Source organism: Typopeltis vanoorti, chromosome 21 (genome assembly GCF_054136105.1).
Source record: "Typopeltis vanoorti isolate ZY-2024b chromosome 21, IOZ_Tvanoo_1.0, whole genome shotgun sequence".
Lineage (NCBI taxonomy): Eukaryota > Metazoa > Arthropoda > Arachnida > Uropygi > Thelyphonidae > Typopeltis > Typopeltis vanoorti.
In genome coordinates this window covers 20,970,697-20,996,264 of record NC_143569.1, presented here as the reverse complement: position 1 = coordinate 20,996,264, position 25,568 = coordinate 20,970,697, and the positions used below count along the sequence as shown (strand labels likewise).

At 37.5% G+C, this 25,568-nt stretch overlaps 1 protein-coding gene across 5 annotated transcripts in view; it reads right to left on the bottom strand.

Moving 5' to 3' along the window:
• The window catches only part of LOC150094665 (NPC intracellular cholesterol transporter 1-like), a 537,686-nt gene that overhangs the window by 326,968 nt on the left and 185,150 nt on the right, over positions 1–25,568 (bottom strand). For all 5 annotated transcript variants that reach the window (XM_090411500.1, XM_090411501.1, XM_090411502.1 and 2 more), the window contains exon 8: positions 20,892–21,255. In XM_090411500.1, coding sequence (XP_090267626.1) covers positions 20,892–21,255 — 364 coding nt within the window. The remainder of the gene's footprint in view (positions 1–20,891; positions 21,256–25,568) is intronic.

Below are 25,568 nucleotides of genomic sequence, written 5' to 3'. Positions count from 1 at the left end.
CAGTTTTGGGACAGCGGTTGTTCAATTTGTATATTAATGATATTGGGATGGGTTTAACTAGTGATATGCTGTTTGCAGACAATGCAGATGTTATGGCCTTACAGGAGAACTTGAATAGATTGCAGAAAAGAAAAAAAAACTCCAGAGAGATACATAGTCAGCAAAAGCAAAAATGATTATGGTAGGATGACAGTGATTGGAGAAAATGGTATAAGGATAACTATTGTGGAGGATATAGTTGATACATGTAATGAGCAGTTCATAAAAGCCTTTAATGCTCGAGAATGTAATATTATGGAGAGTTTGAGAGCAGTAGATGATGAACAGGAGAGACTGACTTAATACACAAGAGGTATGTAGGGAATGAGCAGACTTGATGTTAATAAGATTGTGGGACATGATAATATATCATCATATACTTTGAAAGAATGTGCCATAAAGTTCACATCTGCCTTGAGATATTTGTTTAATATGAATCTTACACTGGGTCAAGTTCCAAAGGAGTATGGGACGAAGTATGAGAAGTAGGGCAGATATTGTGGCCTTACCATAAATGAGTTGAGTAAATGGACACTAGTTCTTTGTCGTGAAATGTTCTTATCATCAAGAGACCCCAAATGAGTCAAGATCTCACATGCACAGCTCATCATATCTCGACTTAAATGCATTCACTCTCCCTGCACTCACCACACTCTCAAGCAATGCATTCCAATCACCTACCACTATCAATGCAAAAAATTTACTTCACTCCCCTTGCTCACACCCACCTTATACAGCTTCCAGGTATGGCCTCTCCTCCCTCCCCGCTGCTGGCAAGTTCTGCACAATCTTTCTTTCATAAGGATATTCAAAGATTGCATATGCTTAGACAGCATAGCTGATGAATTTTGAAAATAAAGATGGGATGTAGAATTTACTCTTGGTAGAGATATATTGTTGGAGGTGGAAGAAATAAGAGAGCTCTTGGGGTGATGATGGATAAGAATCTATAATTTAGAGGACACAATTTGAAAATTGTAATGAAAATGCAATTAATTCTGGCAATGATGCTAAGGACTTGTAGAAGCAAGGAGATTCTGGTTCTATTGCATAAGGCTTTAATTAAGCCACATGTGTATTACTGTGCACAGATTTGGTCACCATGTTTTCAAAAGGATGAAGAGACATAGGAAAGGATCCAGAGGTGATTGGCTAAGGGAGTTTCTGCTCCCTGGAATGTTGAATATGAAGAAAGGTTGTTTAATTTTCATGGTATATATCAGAACAAAGAATTATAAGTAAATAATCATTTATTGACTTATTGCTGATATTTTGCTGGTGTTATAACCAGCACCTTCAGAGCACAAAACACAGTTTGTCACAGTATGCGAGACTATAACAACATGGTGTAACAAAGGGACTAGTTTAACAAAATTGTAGCAACAACACAAAGACTAAAGACTCCTTTGTCAAAACTTCTGCCCACCTAAAAAGTATTTTAGAACATCATACCTTAAAAAGCTCAGACTTAATGGTGAGTTTTGATATCACCTCACTATTCACAAATGTATCACTAATTGAAACCTTTAATCTGCTAAAGTCACACTTTCCCCCTAATATATTTAAACTATTTAAATTCACAATACATGCAGGATATTTCACATGGAAAGGAAAATATACAAACAATTAGATGGGACAGCTATGCTCCCCCCCCCCCCCCCCAGCCAACTTCTACATAGAACACCCAGAAAAACTAGCTATCAATACAGCCTCTCTCAAACCAACACTTTGGCTATACTATGTTGACAATGTGATTGCTATTTGGCCACATGGCCCAGGCACATTGGATACATTCTTAGTTCATTTAAATAGCCAACATCCAAAAATCCACTTTACAATGGAACTGGAAGCTAATAACTGTCTGTCCTTCCTGGATACACTAATCACATGTCTTCCAGATGGTTCCTTATCATTCTCAGTTTTTAGAAAACCCACACATACAGGGAGATATTTACACAAACAATCACACCATCACCCTTCTCAACAGTATGGTATCTTAAAAAACACTAAGTCACAGAGTGAGAGCAATCTGTTCCAATGACATTGCTCTTGCTGCTGAACTGGCTCGCTTAGGCCACACCTTCTTGGCCAATACCTATAATCCCCATAAGATAAACAAAATACTAAATGCTCCTAAGAAATCCCCTCCCACTATCCACCACAGAGAACTACAACAAAACAGTCACCATCCCATATATTAAAGGCACATCGGAAAGATATCTAGAATTCTCAATAAACATCAATTATGCACTATATTCAGACTGTGTGTGTCAAATTAGCAACTCTCATCCATTCACCCAAGGACAGCATCCCTCCTTTATCATATCCAGGAGTCTACGAAGTACCCTGTTCGTGTGATCAACCCTACTACAGTCACACAGGAAGAACTGCAGACATCCGCATCAGTGAACATAAAAGATACATCCAGCACTATCACTATGGCAAGTTGGGCCTAGCAGACCATGATTTGGATACCTCTGCACACAGAATCAACTGGAAGAAAATAAAAGTACTGCACAGAAGCTTTTATAAGTCAGAGAGATTGTTCTTAGAAGCAACTTAAAACATACTCCGAATCTCAACAAATATGACTGTATAAATTTGCCTAAGATTTAGGAGACAGTCATCTTAAGACATAACTAGGGCCTGCTTTCACTCTCTGTTTTTTAGAACTTTAGTCTTTGTGTTGTTACTACAATTTTGTTAAACTAGTCGCTTTGTTACACCATGTTGTTATAGTCTCGCATGCTATGACAAACTGTGTTTTTGTGCTCTGAAGATGCTAGTTATAACACCAGTGAAATATCAGCAATAAGTCAATAAATAATTATTTACTTATAATTCTGTGTTCTGATATATATACCATCAAAATTAAACAACATGTACGACAAATACATAAGCCTTTCTACACGTATGAAGAAAGGTTGAGAAGATGCAATTTAGGATAGGATAGGAGGAAGAGGTTGATATGATACAGACATACAAGTTGGTAAGGAGTTGTTATGGGATAAACATTGAATAGGTTTTTCATAAAATGGTGGGAGATTGGGGAGAACAATCAAGGTCATTCCTGGAAGTGTTATAAGGAGGTTGGGTACAAGGGAGCAAGATGCAGGTTTTTTGCATGGAATGATTTAAATGCAGAGAAATTTAATGTGTTTAAGGCACATTATGATGAGCTGTGTTTATGACAAAGGGATCTTCTAGATGAATGTGTCTCCATAGGTCATAGGATAAAAATAATAAGTGAATGAAAATGGAAATAATACTTTCAAGAAATTATACTTCAAGAGTGAAAGGATATATATAGAAAGTACATGGGAAAAACACAGATGGAAAAGCCCCAAAAAAGTTATGAAATTAAGTTTTGATACATAAAATTATTTCAAAAATTATATCAATATAGTATGTAGTAGATGTTTATTACATAGACATTATTCTTTATGTATAGTTTCTACAGGTACACTAGGCCTTACATTGTCAATTTTTTAAGCCTGAGAAGTAAAATATGTCATGAGATGTTTAAATTCCTATCGATAAAAAATTTAAGGAAATAAATGAAATAATGTTTGGTTCTAAATACAGGGTGATTCAAAAAGATGGACTCAATTTTGTAAATATAGCTGTACCAGATTTAGTCCATCTTTTTGAATCATCCTGTATATCATCTTTTACAACTAATAATAAGAAGAATTAACACATTTTCAGGGAAAGTCAAAGAATCATGTCAATTCTTTTTCAAAGGATTTGGATTTTTAAGACAGCCAGATTCATACACAAATTTCCAAAGTTTGGAAATTTCCAAACTTCCAAAATGGAACACAAGCAGCTATTATTTTCAAACCAAAAACTTTACCTAGCTAAATTATTTTGTGTAGTTTAGCAGAAAAAAAAGAATATTTTAGCAAGAATGTTCCTGGAGTATATGGCACTCCTGCTCATACACAATATTTCGTAACTTCTAAATTCAAGAAAATATTATAAAAAAAACGTTTTTATACTTGAAATACAATTCATTTTTGCATTTAAAAATATGAAATATAATTTTTTCAGTATGAACACAATAATATTATTTTCAATAATTAAACAAAATATAAACATAATAAACAACAAAACAATGCATGCAACTTAGAAAACCATATGTCTGATCTGTGTTTATAAATGCCATTAGTATCAGAAATAAAGGAGATAAAATGGTTTCGCTGATTGAGTTTATTCACCCCAAAATCATTGGAACAAGTGTAGCATTGGCAAATGAAGATTATATCCTAACATGAATAGAATTGGAATGATATGATATTTTTTGCAAGGATAGAAACAACAAGAAGAGAAGGAGAGTGCTGCTAACGATGACAGCAGGGGAATTATATCCACACAAGGTGATGGAGGTTGACAGGAAGAGATATTTAGTTGAATATTGCTATAGGCCAGAGAATATGGAGAGTTGTGATGAAGAAATGTATAAACAACTTGGATTAGTGAACAAGGGAAGGGTAATTATTATGGGCAGTTTTAATTATGACAATATAAATTGGAATGAAGAGATAGCATTTGGGAATAAGGAAAATGAATTTCTCAAGTTATTAAGAGACAACTATTTCAAATAGTAATAAAGGAGAGCACGCCAGGATCAAGAATTTTGGATCTGATCATTTTTCATTATAGAATGCAATTGTGAGTGCTCTTTTGCACTTCCCTCCAGTTCATGACATTGATCATGAAGTGATTTACATGGGCTGTGGCTAGCCATATAAAGACTTCTTAAGGAAAGGATACATGTGGATGTATAAGGCTGGTGATTATGACAAGCTCAGAAGGAAGCTTGAAGCTACTGCATGGAATGAAGAGTTGAGTAGTAAAGAAATAAACGCCACTCGGGAAATGACAAAAAAAAATACTAAAGAGCAAAATGTGTGAATGTATTCCAAAAGTCAAAAGGCTGAATAAGGTTGGTGTAAAATGAATGAACAAAAAAGATTAAGCAAGAAATCTGAAGAAGAAGGCACTTTGAAGGAAGCACAAGATGAAGAATGATAATAATTAGTTGTATGAAGAGTATAAACAGCTGGCTAGGAAAGTGACTTAGTTGGTAAGGACAATGAAAGTGCATTAAGAGCACAAATTAGCAAATCATGCCAAGAAAAAACCTTATCTGTTTATTTGATGTGGCAAGTAGAAAGAAGAATGATTATTCCTAGACCACTACACCTCGACTATGTCCTCAGAACTGCCATTGACATAGTCGATGTGTACAGTTCATTAGAGTGTTTCATCCTCAGTGTGAAATCAGAAGCCAAAGCATATAGAATGAAATGAGACAAGACTCAATGGTGAGTGAGCAAGAGGTATATGAGGAATTAAGTAAGCTAGATGTCAATAAGGCAATAGGACTTGACATATCACTACATGTATTGAAGTAATGTTCCAAAGAATCATCCTTGGCCTACCTGCTTAACAAAAGTTTTGTGACAGCATAAATCCCTATGGAGTGGAAGGAAGGCAAAATCATTCCACTTCCCAACTATGGTGATAAGGCTAAGGCAATAACTTACATAGTGATCTGTATTTCTGGAGTTGTAGTTAAGATGTAAGTAAGATATAAGATCCATATATATATATGGATCTTATATATATATATATATATATATATATATGGTAAAAGTAGAATAAGCTCTGATCACTAATCTTAATATTTACCCTTAATGCAAAGCTCATCTCCTGGAGGAGATGTATAATGCTTTGTATTAAAGGCAAGGGGCCACTACCAGACCAGTTTCGACCACACCACATGTTAGCCACTAAATTAACACACATGGGATTGAATGACAGATTAGTGAGTTGGATGGGTGAATGGCTATCAGCTAAGTATCAACAAGTTGTGTATGAGGGTACTATCTCGAAAGAGGAAAGTCACTAGTGGTGTGCTGCAAGGGTGAGTTTTGGGACTACTGCTATTTAATTTGAATATTAATGGAATTGGGATAGGTGATATACAACTGTTTGCAGATGATGCAAAACTAGAAAGAATGATGAGAAATCAAGCAGATGTTGTGACCTTACAGGAGGACTTGAATAGATTGCATGAGTGGGAAAGAGTATAGACTGTCGATTCAATGTTCCAATTGTAAGGCTCTGAATTTGGTACACAGCAATGGAATGAAAAGTATACACTCAGCAGGGAAATTTTGAAGGAAATTGAGAAGATAAGGGAAGTGATGGTAAACAAGGATCTGAAGTTCAGAGGTCACATTACAAGTTGTGAAGACATCAAATCAGAATATGGTAATGATGTGGAGGACCTTAACTTGTAGAAATGAAAAGGTTCTGGTTCCATTATATTATTATTATTATTATGTTTATTATTGTACGGGTGCTTCCATGGAGTCCAAAGACCCATTTCGGGAGACCCCAAACTATCCACACAATCTATCATACTTCTCCTTGAATCTATTAAAATACAAAGCACTCACAACTGACTCTGGCAACCCATTCCACTCATGAACAACTCTCCAAGCAAAATATATTTCTTTTATGTATTTATGTATTATTTGTTTAGATTTTAATTAGATTTTCATAATATTTTTATTCTTATACAATGAAAGTAATAAATTTATTGATTGTCAAGTTTCTTATTTTCTGTTTCTTTGTAATTTTTATTAATTTTAACCTGTTTTGGAAATCCTGCTCAAATTCCATGATCAAATGGAAAACCACTCAAGCCACTTCAGCCCCTCCAATAAGCAGTGCTGTGGTCTCACATGAGATGATGAAATTCATCTCTTACCTAAAAACAATTACAAACATATGTGCCCATTGCGAGTTTCGAATCCACAGCTCATTGGGGAGAGGGTATGTTATCCAGTCGATTGTTAACCACGTGATATTTCTGATTAGGTTATTTTTGAATGTTTCAAAAAATAAATTTCTCACATAAGAATTATTAATGAATTACTTATTTCACTTTGGGAGCAGGCATCTATCTATCTATCTATATCTATCTATCTATCTATCTATCTATCTATCTATATATATATATATATATATATATATATCTACGCTGAAGTGTGCAGACGTGTCCAAAGTCGCTCTTGCCTAAAGTTGTATTTTGTGCGGTCGAATACGTCAATCAACTTCAAGATTTATACCTACATAATCGTAAGCACCTAATCTATCGCGTTAAAAAATTAGTTTTCTAATTTTGTGAAGCTAGGAAAAGTTATATTAAATTTAAAAATTTAAAATCTTCTTTGTTCGTGTGCTTATTGTTACAACGGTATGCCTTCGAGTACCGGGAATTTGTGATAGCTTGCGTTTCCCCATATTCGCCCGAAGCAATGGCCAGTATAAACCACAGCAAATCACCACCAGCAGCAGCAGGAATCGGTCAAAGGTCGCAGAATTCCGATCAAGGAAAAGACGCCAGACACAGCTCCAGAGAAGGAAAAGACATCAGTCTCAGTCCCCCGGACAACAACGGACAAAGGTCAGTACACTCTGTCTCTTATGCCAACATTGTAGCTAATACCTCCGCACGAATTAATACTACTGCAACAACGACCACCACGCGTACAAGCGTTCACCTTGCCAACCGTTTTTCCCGAGATAACAGAATTGTAATTTTCGCAATCGAAAATACCCCACCGGAAAAGTATCTAGACGCAGTAGCTCAACATGTTCCCCCCAAAAATATAACTCACATTTCAAGAGTTGCTGGAACCGTACAAATGTACTTTAACAACGCATCTTGGTCTGAGACATTAATTGAAAAGGGAATAGACATCGGAGCATGCCACGTGAATGTCTCACCAATCGCACTTGCTCCCACAAAAGTAACAGTGTCAAATGTCCCACCGGAAATAAGCCATCAAATGCTTCGCGGATTACTATCAAAATACGGCGCAGTGACAGGTAAAATCCGAACGCTTCGCGCCTCTACAACTAGGCCTGAATTCGCTCACATCAAGAGCTTTAGAAGACAGGCTCTAATGCACTTTGGCGACAATACAATCGGCTCCATACCCAAAATAATCAACACAGAAATAGACGGAGTACCCTACACCTTTTATATTACTGTTGCTGCTCAGTGCTTTTACTGCCACGAAGAAGGCCATGTAAGGAAGTTATGACCGTATATACCCAGAAATGAGAAACCGGTTAACAATACTACTAACCCTAGCGGATCAGAGAATCAGAAGCAGCAAGCAGCCAACCCCAAAACACAGAGCATCCCTAACAAACAACAAAGATCTCAAGGAAACAGCTCTCAGTCCAGTACCGAGGAGACAAAATCAAGTGGTAGCACTAAAGAAACCCAACTTTCGAAAGAACCCCCACCAACATCGATTAAAAGCAATCCTAGAAAAAAGGAAACGGAACACAGACAACTAACTAACTCTGATAAAGATACAAATAACGAAGAGGAGCAAGAAACAAAAACGGAAAAAAAGCCAAAGACAAACCAGCGCAGCTGCAGCAGGGAACCTTTACCTCCAAGCATTCTGGAACCCTCCCAACAGCCTGTAGAGGGGGATGAAGAGATCGAGCTTCTTGAGTCCTCAGATGATGAAGAGGAAACTGGAAATGCAGGTCTTCCTCACACTGAAGGCCCACTTACAAGTGAGCAGCTTCAGAGCTTTCTTAAAAAAGTTCGAGGCTCTTCACAAAAACTGCTGACAGCCTATGACTACACAGCTGACATCAGTGGCCTTATCACCCAGCTGGAAGAATTAAGAACTATTCTGGCAGGAAAAAGAGGGAGAAAAACCACCAATCTCAGGAAAAGGATATACTACCTGATAAACGGGCTTGAATCCCAGCGGCAGCGTAACTATCTGTAAAGGAAGTGAGGATTACCGCACCAAATAAAACTAAACCATAAAAATAATGAGCACCTCAATAAACCTTCTCTCACTAAATGCTAGAGGATGTGCCACACCACTGCGAAACAGGCTGGTCCTGCAGCATATCCTTGCCTACCGGCCAGAAATAGTTATGCTGCAGGAAACAAACTTCCATTGCAACAGCAAAGCTTCATATCAACACTGGAAGAACTGGCCTTATACCATGCACCACTGTCCTGCCATACAACTTCATGGATCGGGAGTCAGCATTGGAATTCACCAAAACAGCGCTCTAAAAGTAGAAATAATCGATACCTTTCCTGGGTGTGCAATATATGCACTCATTACAACTCAGACAGGAAAGAAAATATATATCATTAACATATACATCCCACAAAATGACCAGCTTGCAGTGCAGGTACTGGAGTTTGTGCAAAACCACCTCAGCAAGGTCAATGAACACATCATACTGGCAGGGGATTTCAACTGCACTCTGGATCCTGCAATGGACAGACAGCAATGCCAAGAACATCGACACTCACTAGCTCAGCTTCTCCAGGATGTAATAAATGACTTCGAGCTGACTGACACCTTCAGACACTTGCACCCACATGAGAAAATGTTCTCCTGGAGAGCCAAAGGTGGTCCTACCAGTGTCTTATACCAGGCACGGCTCGACAGATACTACACATCGATGCACACAATACCCTACATCAGGAGAGTCACATACCATCCATCTCATGCATCAGACCATGATTCCATCCTTCTTAACATTTGCTTTCCTGGACACACCAGATACAAAGGAGGAGCATACTGGATATTTAACAACAGCCTACTAAAGGATACAGAATATCTCAGCACCTCTAAAATCTATATCGAAACTCTCATCAGAGATATACCTACTTCACAATCAATTTCCGAGTGGTGGTCACTTTTTAAATCCAAAGTTAAGGTATTCACCCAAAAATATAGTCACCGAAGAAATTTGAATAAGCATTCAGCCCTTAAAAATTTGCAACAACAACAGCAATTGCATCATCCAGAATCTGAGGAATACCAGTCCCTAGAAGCCACCATACGCTCACACCTAGAGCACTCTGCAAGAGGAGCACTAATAAGAGCACGACGCAAACATATTAACTTTGCAGATGCCCCTACAAAGTATTTCTTTTCACTAGAAAAACGGCAACAAGCGTGCACCACTATATCTGCTATTAAAACAGATAATGGAAACATCATAGAAAATCATGACGAAATCCTCTTATATACCTTGCAGTACTACAAAAATTTGTACCAAGCCAACCCAACATCTATGGAGGCCACGAATATAATTCTCTCCGAGGTGAAAAGACTCTCACCAACAACAAGGAGTAACACAGAACTCCCTATCACGTTACACGATCTGAAAACTGCCTGCACCTCCTTACCTAAAGATAAATCTCCTGGCATAGACGGGCTCACCACTGAATTTTATCAGTCCTTCTGGGAACAGCTTGGACCTATCCTCTACAGAGTATTTGTCGAAGCGAATACCAATGGCTTTCCACTCAATATGACAACATCAGTTATCAAACTCATTCCAAAGAAAGGAGACATGACGAAACTAGGAAACTGGAGACCCATCTCTATCACAAACACCGACTGTAAAATTATATCCAAAGCCATTGCCAACAAACTTAAACCCGCTCTGAGCGAAATAATAAATAGGCATCAGAGCTATTCCATCCCTGGAAGATCTATCCACGAAAACTTACACCTCATAAGGGATCTCATAAGCATAGCGAACAACAACAGTGAAACAATGAGTCTTGTAACACTAGACCAAGAAAAAGCTTTCGACCGCGTTGAACACCTTTACCTCTTCAACTGCTTGAAAGCATTTGGCTTTGGCTCAGGCATCATTCACTCTATTAAAATGTTGTATGCCAAGGCACAGTTTTGCATGAAAATAAACAACAGGCTTACCATAACTGCACCATACAGCAGAGGTATTAAACAAGGCTGTCCACTCTCCGGTCCTCTTTACACAATTGCCATCGAATCCTTTTTGTGTAGACTCAGCATGCTGCTCAAAGCATGCCACCCTAAACTTCCCTACCAAACCATAACCCTGACAGCATATGCTGATGATGTTACAATCATAGCCCGCAAAGAAGAGGACTTTCATAACATACAAATGGCATACCAACAATATCAGGCAACCTCAGGAGCCAAACTAAACACACATAAAACCATAGGACTGTGGTGTGGCAAATGGAAAAACCGAACCGATTCCCCAATGTCTGGTACCTGGTCCACAGAGGGAAACAAATACCTGGGAATTTACCTAGGAAACACACCCTCTTATGTGGATAAGAACTGGGAAACACTAAACAAGCGTTTCAAGCAAGTTCTAGGAAAGTGGGCAGCAATACGAGCCTCTGCCTCCACAAGAGGGAGAACAATAATCGTTAACCAAATAGCCACCAGTGTCCTTTGGCATACACTAAAAATTCTTACGCCACCAGTGCAATTCATCAAACAAATAAAGTCAACCATATATCGATTCATATGGAATAAAACAAACTGGCTTTCCTACTCCCAGCTATGTACTTCTCTCAAAGATGGAGGACAAAAGTTGGTCTCCATTGACAACAGGATAACAACGTTCCGCGCTCGATTTCTCATAAATGCCCTACAACAGGAAATATCACACAAATGCACCACTGAGTATATTTTCACTTCTGCCACTAGAGGTCTCTCTCTCTCCACCACCTTAAGAATGAAAACAGCTCAAGTGCCTGTAAATTTAACAAACTTCTACAAAGATGCCCTTCGACGATAGAAGAAGCTAAACCTCCAGCACACAGTGAAGACAGCATCCCTACCTGAAATCCTCATTGAACCCATCTTTCACAACACGATGGTAAGAAGCTCGATCACTCAGAAAGAATTTTTCTTTCCTCCATGGAGCTGGCGAAACATGAGGATCTTGGGTGACATTCTTTCTCCAAGCCTCACCTGGCGCTTTCAAATTCGCTCGAAAACCTAGAATATGGGAATGAGTCTGAGCAGATAGACACCGTAAAGGCCACGTTTCAAGCCGCTATGCCTGATAGCATAACAGAAGTGGGGCTTAGCCCTCCAAACTCAGAAGTTTTGGCGCCTATCTTTCTGATAAAAACCAATAACTCATGGGAGAAACTTACACCCAGCAACACCAACAAGATCTACAGCACACTAACACAACAGTTGAACCAAAGCACTTTGTTGGAAAATCCTGCATCATCTGATCAAACACTATTTCAATGGGATCTACCATATCGCACAAGAGCCATCAAACCTGACGCAGATATTCAGTGGAGAATGTGGCATAATATATTACCCACTCCTACTATATTACGAAAATTTAGCTCAAACGTCTCAGATAACTGCCTCTTCTGCTACCAATTAGGAACGGTCCGGCATATCTACTTGGAATGCCCAGTCAACACTAAATTAATCAGTTTGACTCGGGAAACGGCAGCTCTTACCTGTGGTAATCTTCATACAGAAGAGGAATATTTCAATCTCGTCCATGTGGACTCAAATAACCATTCATTCTGCAATTACCTTTTCATCACCGCAAAAGCGGTAATATACAACTTCTACCTCAGACATACAAGACCAGACAGCACAGCAACTTCACAGAGAGAGGCAACTGACCAACTCACTGCAGCCTTCCAACAAAAGGTGACATGTCGGATCCTACACGAGCATCACCACCATAGGCAAAACAACACCTTAGATCTTTTCCACCAAGAATGGAATCCACGGAATCAACTCCTGGCTGAGCAGGGCGACTGCATTATAATCCACTTTCCAGCATAGAAGTGACACCTTAACCTCCCCCCCCCCAAAAAAAAAGAAAGGGGGAAGAAAGAAGGATTGTTGTGCTTAACAGTGCAAAAGTTAATCAGCTGGCACTCTCATGTTAATAGATAATATTGTGCAATAGTAACTTCTATGTTCTTCCACATTTATGTTCTTATGTTAAAATAAGATCTTATGTTATCATGTTAAAATAACTCTTAATGGCTTTAATTTATTTAAAAAAAAAAAAATGTAATTAGCCTTATAAGTGACTTCGATGTAACATACCTCAACAAGAGTATGAGCATGTAACCTCTCTGTCTGACTGCAGAGAACCAAAAACCGGTTAATCCTGTATATAAGATTGTTATGTTTACAATAAAAAAAAAAATAAAAAAAAAATATATGTATCTATCTATCTATCTATATATATATATATATATATATATATATATATATATATATATATATAGCAATTTGTAGTATTAACTCGGTACTGGGATATGTTCATATTTATATATACTGACTATATTCCCACGCCTGAAGAAGTCGGACAATCCGATGAAACATGTTGCGTTTTGAATAAATTTAATTGTTATTCTAGTCTCGGTTATAGTCAGTATATATAAATATGAATACACACACACACATTTTTTTTCAGTAAAGAAGACTAAACAAATATAAAATTTCTTAGTGTTATAACATACTAGGACTGGAGGAAAAGGTAAAGACTAGTATTGCATCTGCAGATGGCAATTTTGCTTATGCTGATTTATGTAATGATGATAAGATTTATGTAATGTTATTATCCTTTTCTTTAATATAATTACTCAAAAGTGCATCCATATCTTAAACTAGCTCTGTAAACGATAACAGTGTACAACATATCTTTCGTACACAGGAAAAGTGAAGTTACTTTCAAAATATGCATGCATTCAATAACAGAAATACATCACCTTCTGAATTAGTTCAGATAAAAAATATATCACATCTGGATTGTTGTCTAAATGCACAGAACAGAAAAATAGTGAATGGTTAGAAGAATAAATATTGTTATTTCTTGTACCCTTTCTCCTTTACTATTCTTAAATATTTTATTCTCCCTAATAACTATTCTATTAATAGTTAGAATAGTTAATAGTAATAAGTAAATAGTTAACTATAAATGTCACTTGGATATAATTATTATCATTAAATATTCTTAAATATGGTTCTCTTTCTCCATAATTATCCTACCCCAGTTTTGCAACAATTAATATTCCATCTAAAGAGCCTGTAGTGAGAAAGAATATTAATAACTTTATACAGAATAAAAAATTTCAGAAAGCTAAATATAATCAAAATATTAAATAATATATAAAATATTTCTTTTTTTTTCTCGTATTATATCTGTGAAGAATTTTCATGAGATTAATTTTCCTATGATGAAAGTCTCTGCAATGAATTTTCTCCCATGATGAATTGTCTGGACACAGTCCAGAGATGACTGGACTCTTTCCAACATATCCTCTCCTCACATCCCAAAGACCAGTTCACGACTAAGGTTGTAACTGGCCTTTGGAAAGCTAGGACTTATTGAGGGAATGCACTTTGCAAAAACTTGTGAATAGGAGGAAGAAAGGGAAAACATTTAAGTTAATAAAGAGTTGTTACTAGGTTAATGTGGAAGAAATGTTTTGTAGAATGGAGAAAAAGGGGATAGAACAAAGGGACATACCTGGAAGTTGTATAAGGAGGGTGTGAGAAGGGCCATAAGGAGTAGTTTCTTTACATAGAGTGATTAGCCAAACATTGTGGTGAATACAGATACACTGAATGAGTTTAAAGCTTGGTTTGATGGTCTTTGTGTGTTGCAATGTTTGCCTCCCATGATGAGTTTTTAAGACTCCATGGAAGTCTGGTGTTATTAATTCCAAATGATAATGAGATACCGAGTAATTTTATATAAACTTGGTTTTTAATCCTCTTTCCCAAGTGAGCACACAGACAAGTTTTGCACCTGCACATAGTGCAAGTCTGAGGTAACTCATGGTAGTGCCACTCTAGGCAATTCATGGTAAAGATGGATTAAGCTCCAATCACTTTCCTTAGTATTTTTCTTTAATGTAAAGCACATCCCCTTGTGGAGATATATGATGCTATGCATCAAAAGGCAATGGTCACTACCCATACCAGTTTCAACCTTTATTGAGGTCTCGTCAGTGTGAGCCAGACCAGACAATGCTAAGGTTGAAGTAATGCAGAGATTATATGAATTTTACCTAAACAAGTTGCCACAAGGTGCTTTGACCTTCTTAAATAAAATCTCATCCTGAGATTTTATTTAAGAAGTAGTAGAAAGTAGAAAGATGTAGACTAGATGTAGAAAGTTTTTTTAACTTGGGTATATTATGTATTCAAGATACCAAGTAATTTTATATAAACTTGGTTTTTAATCCTATTTCCCAAGTGAGCAAACAGACAAGTAAGTCAAGTTTGCACCTGTACATAGTGCAAGTCTGAGGCAACTCGTGGTAAAGGTGGATTAAGATCTGATCACTTTCCTTAGTATTTTTCTATGATGTAAATCACATTCCCTTGCAGAGATATATGATGCTATGCATTAAAGGCAATGGTCACTACCTGTTTCGACCTTTATTGAGGTCTCGTCAGTGGGAGCCAGACCAGACAATGCTAAGGTTGAAGTAATGCAGAGCTTATATGAATTTTACATAAACAAGTTGCTACAAGGTGCTTTGATCCTCTTAAATAAAATCTCAGGATGAGAGATAGATGTAGAAAGTTTTTTTAACTTGGATATATTATGTATTCAAGATACCAATGAGTTGCCTCAGACTTGCACTACGTGCAGGCACAAACTTGACTTACTTGTCTGTTTGCTCACTTGGGAAATAGGATTAAAAATCAAGTTTATATAAAATTACTTGGTATCTTGAATACATAATATACCCAAGTTAAAACACTTTCTACATCTATCTCTCATCCTGAGATTTTATTTAAGAAGGTCAAAGTTGCTTGTGGCAACTTGTTTAGGTAAAATTCATATAAGCTCTGCATTACTTCAACCTTAGCATTATCTGGTCTGGCTCCCACTGACGAGACCTCAATAAAGGTCAAAACCAGTTGGAAGCTTGGGTGATGAATGGCAATGCTGTAGCCCGTGAAGTTTTAACTGAGGCTCGGCTGTTGCTCTCACCCAGGGCCTGCGTGGTGGAGTAATAAATGGCAATGCTGTAGCCTGTGAAGTTAACTGAGGCACAGCTGTTGCTGTTACCCTTCCAGATGAGCAGCTCTGCTCAGTGGCGGGGGGGAGCCTGCCACGGTGTAGAGCCAACTGAGTTTCTGACTTTCTGATCCTGCGGGTCGCTCATTATTGGGTGATCAGGGGGATTTTATGATTTTTTGGAAAGGTATCCCCGCACTTAAACAAAGGGAAACCAGTATGGGTAGTGACCATTGCCTTTAATGCATAGCATCATATATCTCCACAAGGGGATGTGCTTTACATTAAATGAAAAATATTAAGGAAAGTGATCAGATCTTAATCCACCTTTACCACGAGTTGCCTCAGACTTGCACTACGTGCAGGCGCAAACTTGATTTACTTGTCTGTTTGCTCACTTGGGAAATAGGATTAAAAATCAAGTTTATATAAAATTACTTGGTTAAATATACCCAGGTTATAAAAACCTTTCTACAAGTAATCAGCTATCAGAATATCAATTTGTTCAGGCGTATTTATATTATAACGATTGCTTGATTATAATTTAAACACTTCTCCTGAACAAAATGATATTCTTACAGTCATTTACTCTTCCTCTTTCAAATAAAAAGAGTATTAATTATTATCATTACACAAGTATCTCCATAGAGTCAGAAGAGACACTGCAGGAAATCCATCATTCACACACACTACCTATCATACCTCGTTTTAAATTCACACTAACAAAACACACACACATCCACCTCTGCCAACTTATTTATGCTCATTGACTACCCACCACACAAAATCTAGTTCTAACATCCTTGCTAACTTAACCACACTCTCTTACACAATTTCCAATTATCAACCCCTCACTGTCGCCCTTCGTTCCATTCACTAAAAAAAAGTCTACAGTGTCAATCCCGTAAAACCCCAATGACAACTCATCTGCTTCTGTCATGTTTCCTCTTGTACTCCTATCAGCTGGTTTTTGAAGTCCACAGACCTACAATCTATTCTCAATGGCAGCATTCCACACACTTGCTGCAATCTTTGTCACTTGCCTCTAGCTCCTCTTGCATCACTTCTTCACCCCCACAGAAACCGGGTGAAGAAATTTATGGGCAGTAATACAGATGTGGACTTATTAAAGCTTTATATAGGGAAACTAACTTCTCTATCCCTTCTTTTTAGTGTGTTCTTCAACATCCATGTAATCTAGTGTGTTGTTTTGGCAGCCTTTGCAATATATCTCTAAACTTCAACTTCCTGTTCATAACCAATCCCAGGTCCCTGGCCTCATCAGTTTCCTGTAGTTCAGTTCCATCAATATAGCAGACTACTTGTGATCTCTTCTTCCCAATAACTTTACACTTGTCTACATTAAACCAGTAGCCAATTACCTTTGTCCCATACCACTAGCCTTTTAATATATCTGCAGGATCTCTACATCACCTTCAACTTCTCATTTTTGCATCATCAGCAAAAAAATGAATATTTCCCATATCAATGATGTACAAATTAAACATCATAGGACCAAGTACTGAGCCTTGTGGTATACATTACTGGTCACCTGCCTACTCCTGGATTTATCTCATCATAAACTATTCTTTGATATCTGTCCATCAGCAACCTTCTAATCCAAATCACCAGATTCACATTCAAGTGAATCTGGTGATTTGGATTAGAAGGTTTTTTGCAGAATTCTATGTGGAATCCTGTGAAATGCCTTAGCAAAGTCCAGCAGTATCACTGAGTAGTCATTTCTCCTATCCAACTGCACTGTCATTTTATTAGTAGGCTACAAGACTTCTGTCTTGTAGCCTCCTTTATGCAGATGGACAATTTTGCCCTCATTCCACTCTACTGGCACTTTCCCAGTACTAAGGCTTAAATTAAACATATTAGTCAGAGTAGCTGATAATTCCATTGCACATTCTTGTAATACACACTGATATGCCATCTAATCCAATGGCCATGTTTGCATTGAAGTTCTGCAATATTCTTAAGCACTTCCATTTCTTCAACATCCATTCTCCCATCAGTCAATGAATCTTGGGCATTGCAATATCACCACCAAGATGGTACATCCTTGAAAAATTATCACTCAGTAATGCAGCTATTTGGTAGTAGTCATTCTGTTACTGCCAATACCATCAGAACTTCTTAAAGTGATACTTCCATATTTATTCCTCCTTATGTTTACCACATAGCAAACATCCTATTCAGCTGACCTCCAACCCAATACATAGTTTTGCAGATAACAGCACATTGCACTCCTCCCTTTCATTTGATAAACTATATTCTACACAACTCACCTCAACCTACAGAACATCAACCACCACTGCCCTTAATTTTGATCTCCCTTCCTGAGAAAATATCACTTCCTGAGAACATCTACTTCACACCATACTGGCTCAAAACCACTGTTACCATTTACATCTTACATCTACACTTTGTCCAAACATAATTCACTTCTTTCAATACTAGCATCCCACCTCCCTTCTTGAGAAAAACATCATCCCCTTATTCCTGTCAGGATATCACCCTTATCCAATCAGGTTTCACTTATTCCAACAATTTTCGGGTGAACAAACTCAATCAGCAAAACAATTTCATCTTTCTTATTTCTGATGCTCCTGGCATTTGTAAATAAACAGCACTTTACTTTTAGGTCTACAGCCATTCCTGCCAATGCTACTTGTTGCTGTGATTTCCTCCACATCTAACCATTCCTAATTGCTTTCATCACCAATTACTCTACCTCCTCAGACTCAGCTATACTTCATACTGACTATCATAATACAAATATTTATTCACTGCTATTTCCACATCCACTCTCCTTATATACTGTGTGTCTCCTTGTCCACCCAAACTCCCCTGGTTTCTCTGTCCATCTTGCATCCTTATTCTCATCATTATCTCTCAGACTACTATTCTCATTTACAACCACTCTGCTCACCAGTCTCAATCTTTCTCTTGTTTCCTGTGCTCTTTTGCTCACATCACTCACTTCTACTGCTTGCAGCAACAGACTCTTTAACTGACTCACACCAAACTCATTTAAATGCAACCCACCACATTTCTACAATTCTATGCTTTCTTCAAATCCCACATATTTACAAACTCCACTCCTTTCTCCTCATATGGCTCTACCAACATACCATTCATGATTCCTGTTTTCCATCTTGATTCATCATTATCATACAACAACACACTGACTACCTTTCCAACCACACTCTTATCTTTCACTCTCCTCAACAACTTCCTGATATCCATCCTCATATTCAGCTTATGCACAACCATCATTTGTTCCAACAACCAGCACCAACTCGCTTGCCCATCTACTTCTCATATCCAACACATCATTAATCCTAATAATTCTTCCTCCTGGAAAACATGCCCATTGGAATCTGTCATTTACAACACAAACCTGATTAAGAAATCTCAAAACATTGCTATTTTATTCTCATTTGTCATATTTTTTTTTCTGCTTTTCTTCATCTCGACTTTTTGAATTTTCCATTTTTATGCACAAAACTTCTCATCTCACTATGCATATCTTTCATCATTTCACTTTTCATTCTGATCAACTCATTTTTCAAGTCTTTCATCCTGGCAAAGGCACCATCTGTCAGTCTGTCATTAATTTCTTTCATTTCCTCATTCCCACTGTGTCACTCATTTTCGTTTTCTGCTATGGTTTCTTTCACTTCTGTAGTCTTGTTCACTTCCATTCCATGATTTATATAATTATTTATTCCTGGAATTGTGCTTGCTTCCATTCCATGAAATTCAGTTGTTAGCAGATGATGTGAAGCTAGAAAGAGTTATTAATAATAGTGCAGATGTGGCAACCCTGCAAGAAGATTTGAATAAACTGGACAGATGGGCAAATAAATGGGAGTATCGGTTTAATGCAGCAAAATGAAAAGCCTTGAAGTTTGGGATACATCGATGGGAGGCAGCATACACTGTTGGAGGAGCTGTATTGGAGGAAATAGGGGACACAAGAGATCTGGGGGGGAATGATGACAGAATTCTGAAATTCAGGGAAGATATTGCAAAGGTGGTGAAGGTAACTCAGAGGATTGCTGCAATACTGAGAAGGACATTGACCTGCAGAAATAAAAGTTGTCATTCCATTTTATAAAGCCTTGATCAGACCACACTTGGACTATTGTTCTCAAATTTGGTCCCCAGGATTTGAAAGGAATAAATTGACTGTGGAAAGGGTACAGAGGCAGATAACAAAGATGGTTTCAGGACTATACAATGTTGGCTATGAGGATCAGCCATGGGAATATGGACTGCAGAGTTTGGTAGATGGAAGAAGGAGAGGTGATATGATTGACTTTTAAACTGTTGAGAGGTAGTTACAGGGTTGACACTGGGTAGTTCTTTTGCTTGGTGGAATGGGGGGAAGAAGCAAGAACAAGGGGGCCATCCCTGGAAGTTACAAAAGGAAGTTATGAGCAAGAGGGTGAGGAGTGCTTTCTTGGAGAGTGGTTGAACCATGGAATGCATTGCCTGATAGAGTGGTGTGAGTGCGAATGGTCAATGAGTTCAAGGAAAAGGTGAAATGTTGCAATTCTGCAAAACAATCATAACAGAGAACAGGACATAAAGTTTCCAGTGGTGAAAAACTGAAACTATGCTGCTCTGAAACTTATAATTTGGTTATACAAGACAATCAGTTAATTGACATTTGGATAATTCGGGGCTCACTGAATAAGATTTAAATACTGTTTTCTCAGCACAATTTAACACAAAACTCCATTGTGATATTACCACCATTTACATAACTTGTTAATACAGAAATTATAAAATGTCATTTTTATGATTTTACACACGCGCGCACGCGCACGCGCGCGCACGCACGCACACACACACACACACACACACACACACACACACACACACACACATGCGTATGTTAATAATAACATAAGAAAAACATTTAAATAATAAAGACTTACTGAAAATGATTATTGAAATATTCCATATCTTTACGAGCTTGGCTTGTTTCAGATACCCACAAATCAACAGGATCAGTAGTGATCTGAAAGTTAAAAATCGCACCAGTACATAGTGTCACACTGATTAACAGAGAAATAAGCACAACAGCTACAGGATGAAGTGCTACAAATTTTCCCCAGATGCTAAACTTATTTTGTAGAAAGTATTCTATTCTTGAACCAATATTCACAAACTCACAGTTCTTAGAGTGAACAGAGTTTGACTGTTCAAATGGAGCAAACTGTACTTTACCACTGTGAAATGTTTCACTGTTCCCATTAGATATATGTTCATTTCTGTGATCAAGTGACGAGGCAGAAATAGCTGAAATAAAAATATTTTAAAAAAATGCAATATAGTACTACTGTTCTGGTTAAGTATTTATATAAATTTATTTACTTATACTCAACTATTTGAATACATAATGAAAGACTTTTTATATTAAAACAAAGTTGTAAAATAGGTTAGGTTTCCAAGCAAAAGAAAGATTGGATATAGAAACATATACAGTATTAAAAAATGAGAATTTGTTAATATTTATGGCATCTCCATGGAGTACAGAGAATCATTAAGGGAGACCCATATCACCCACCATACACACAAATTGTATCATGCCTCTCCTTGAATCCTTTCACTGTCAGGGAACTTTCAACCAATTCCGGCTATCCATTCCACTCACTTACACTCTCCGGGCAAAAAATTTGGTCTGCACATCCTAATAACCACACTCTTACACAACTATGCACAGATGGCCCCTGGTTCTCTGACTATTTGTCATATATTGAAAAATTTCATTTGCATCAATTTTATAAAACCTCTTTAATATTTTAAAAGTCTCTATCATGTCCCCTCTTTTCTGCCTATCAACTAAAGTTTGTAACCTACAAACCTTCAGCCTATCATCGTGGGGAGTATTCTACAGCCCTGTCACCATTTTGGTCACTAGTCTGAATCTTTTCAACCACCGCTTGGTCAACAAGATTCGGAAAAGAAACGGATGTGTTCACCAGCTTCTTTCCTGAATTAGTTATCTGACCCATAGAGGGTGCCATATTTACCCTTATTAATGTTCTGTTGTCAGTTACAATTTAAATTGTTCATCTCAAGTATGTAGTTAAGGCTATGTGCCTATCACAGTTATAACTATGCTCTGAAGATGCTGGTTAGAAAACCAGCAAAATATTAGTAAGTGTTTAATAAATATATTTTTTTCCCTCTGCATAATGATGTTTTCTCGTAAAACATCATTATGCATCTCACTGTACCTTTCTATGAGATATATGTCTTAGAGGGAGCAACTGACCCTATCTGCTGAAGAGATAGGGTCAGTTACTCCACGGCCAGGCATAAACCCAAATTGCTCTTTGCTAAGTGACACAAACCTTCACAATCTCTTCTCAATTAACCTTTCCTTTATCTTCATAGTGCAACTTATAGTTTAATTCCTCTGTAGTTACTACAGAACTGGATATCACCTTTGTTCTTATATAATAGAACTAGTATCCTCTCTCTCCCCCCCATTCCTCTGGCATTTTCTCATTTTCAATGATGTTAAAGTCATCTATTAATAGAATCATGCACAATTTACCTCTAGACATTTCCATACTTCTACTGGGATGTCATTAGATTTAAGTGTTTTCCTGTTTTTTATCTTTCTCAATGCTACTTCCACTTCTATATTCTTGTAATGTTAGGTATTGGACCCATAACCAGATCTTCATATCCTTTTCTATCCTCCTATTGTCCTATTTACTTCATTAATTTCCTAAATACTCTTTCCACCTATCTAACACATCAATTTCTTCCATACCATCCTCTCCCACGATCATTCTGGATTGTTATATATCTTTACTTTTCCACTATGTTTGCCTCCTTCCTCATTATCGAGATTTGCATACAGGTTAGCAGGCTTCAACTTTAGATCTTGCTGCCACTCTCTCTGCCTTTTTCATTGCTTCTCTATATTTCATTCAGCTATTCTCATCACCTACTCTGTCCCACTTCCTTAGCCATTTTCTTTTCTTTAATACACTTTTGTACTTCACTATTCCACCACTGTTTCTACATTAATATTTCCTTTTGTCTGGCACCAACACCTCTTTTCTAATATTACAGGAGTTTTCCCATTTTCCATCTTCTATTTTCAGCAATTATTGCTTTTACCTTTTTGAAGAAGTATTCTCTCAGTCATTTTCTGCTAGGCTCCTCCATCTGGTTTTGATGATCCCTTTCACCTGTCTCTGTTTTACCCCTTTTATTTCCACTCGGCAGAGTAGGAGCCAGTGCTGCCCTGCCACTGCCTCTAATGGTATTTCCTTAAAATTATGTACCTCCTTGGTATGTTCTCTTCTGCAGAGTATATAATCCACCCACTGCTGTATTTGTACCAGTCATTTGGTGGTTTTCTAGAAAGGTGTGTGTTCAAATAAAGCAACATTTCCTGCCACTGATTCCCTGACTTCATATCTTCTTGTATTTTCTTCTTACCTTCATTACTTTTTAGAACATGGCCATTAGGGTCACCACAAATAAAGATTCATTCCCTGCTTTGTAATCTGCTTATTATACACTCTAAGGTCCCTTCAATTTTTCTTTATTTTCATCTTCTTCACAAACCAGCTTGAGGTGCATAAACACTAACCAAAGGTAGAATTTCACATCAAGGTCCATACAAAATGTAGTTCATCTGTTTGATATCCTATTCACTTTGAGCACATTTCTTTAAGTTCCTGAAAGAGTACAATTCCCACTCCATTCTGCTGTCTGTCCATTCCACAATAAAATAACTTAGATCCTCCTCCTCCTCCTCCAATCTCTCATTCTGTTTGTAATTTCCATTTCATTTCTTGCACATACAGTATCGATGGACTTCTCTGCTACATCAAGTATACAACTTTTAAGCCTCTTCCACTGGGGGAATCCATATTCAGAGTTCCTATTCTGATGTGTGAAGCCCTTTTTGACTTTAGTTTCTCTCTCTCCTCCTCTGGGCTATCTTCTTTAGCCACACCTGCTCTTGGTATGGTTGCCCTTGCCATTTTTTGTGGGGACCAGGACATACACACCACTTCTGGGGGTATGCTCTAGTCCTATCCACTTCCATGAGGTTTGTCTGCATTTGGTTAATTTGATCTGGCAAAGAGTCATTTACAGCAGCATGCCCTTGCAGATGCCAACCTTACAGAAATTTAGTTGCCATTTTCTCCAACTTAAGATGTTATGCATATACCAAAAATACTTGGTCACCAGATTCCCTTCTGTGACTACAGATCATCGTTATTATTATTATTCAGACCTCCATGGAGTCAAAAGACTCCTCGCAGGAAGTCCTTCCTAAGAAACACAAAGTCTATCAAGACTCATTGTGGGAGGTCTCTCCTAGGAAACACAAAGTCTATCATACCACTTCTTAGATTCATTGACCGTTCTTGCTCTCACCAGTCTATCAGGCAATGGTTGCATTGCCTGATAGAGTGGTGAGAGCATTCCATGGTTGAACTACCCTCCATGCAAAGAAACCACTCCTCACCCTCTTGCTCACAGTTTCCTTTCATAATTTCCAGGGATGGCCCCTTGTCATCACTCCTTCCCACTGTTCAACTAAGCGAAAGAACTCCTCAGTGTCATCCCTGTTGTAACCACCTCTCAACAGTTTAAAAGTCTCAATCATATCACCTCTCCTGTGGATCAAGAGAAATTATATTCTGCACATCATTGATCTTTATGACCAGTTATATAATCTATATTACCATAATTAAAATTACCCTTTTCCTATTTGTTTGCCTAATTTACTTAAACATTTCAATGCCATTGCTCTTCACATCACCAAGTCTATAGCAACATCCAACTGAGTGTTTCTTCTCTTCGCCTCTATCTCACACCACACTACCATTGCCACTATTTCCCTCTTGCATGGACACATATCATTCCATCTCTATTCCTGTCAGGAAGTCATCCTTATCCAACTATATTTCACTTGTTCCAATAATTTTTGGGCAAAAAGAACTATCAATGCAACAATTTTATTCTCCTTATTTCTGATATTTCTAACATTTGTAAACAAACATAAACAGTTCATTTCTGTGTCTATAAGATAAATGAACTGAAACTTATTATAGACACAAGTATAGAGAACAAGTATAGTTACAAGTTAAAGAACAGAAAAATCGATGGAACTTGTTATAACAGAGGTTCCACTGATACCGCTTAAGACCAGAGAATGGAAAAGATGGAGATAGTATGCATTGGAAGGAAGAGAGGACACATGGGAGGAAGGAAATGGAATGCAGTTACTAAGGAATAATTATCCAAGACAGCATAGGATGGAATATACTAGGGGTTTGAGAGTGTTTGAACTAGTAATTGCATCTGAGAATTTGTCCATAATCAATACAACCACGTTGCCACAATTGGTGAGAGTGATCATATGGTCTTGACCTGGGAGCAGGGCTACCACTCACATGTTTCGAAATTCCCCAGATTAGACCTCAAAAATTCCCCAGGCAGTAATAACTAGGGCTCAGATTTTTAGGTCGTAAAAAAGTGCAAAATATGCATCCAAATATACACTAAACACATTTAAAACATCCGAAATATGTGCTCTTAAATATGCAAAAAACTCAATCTATGCACTTCAA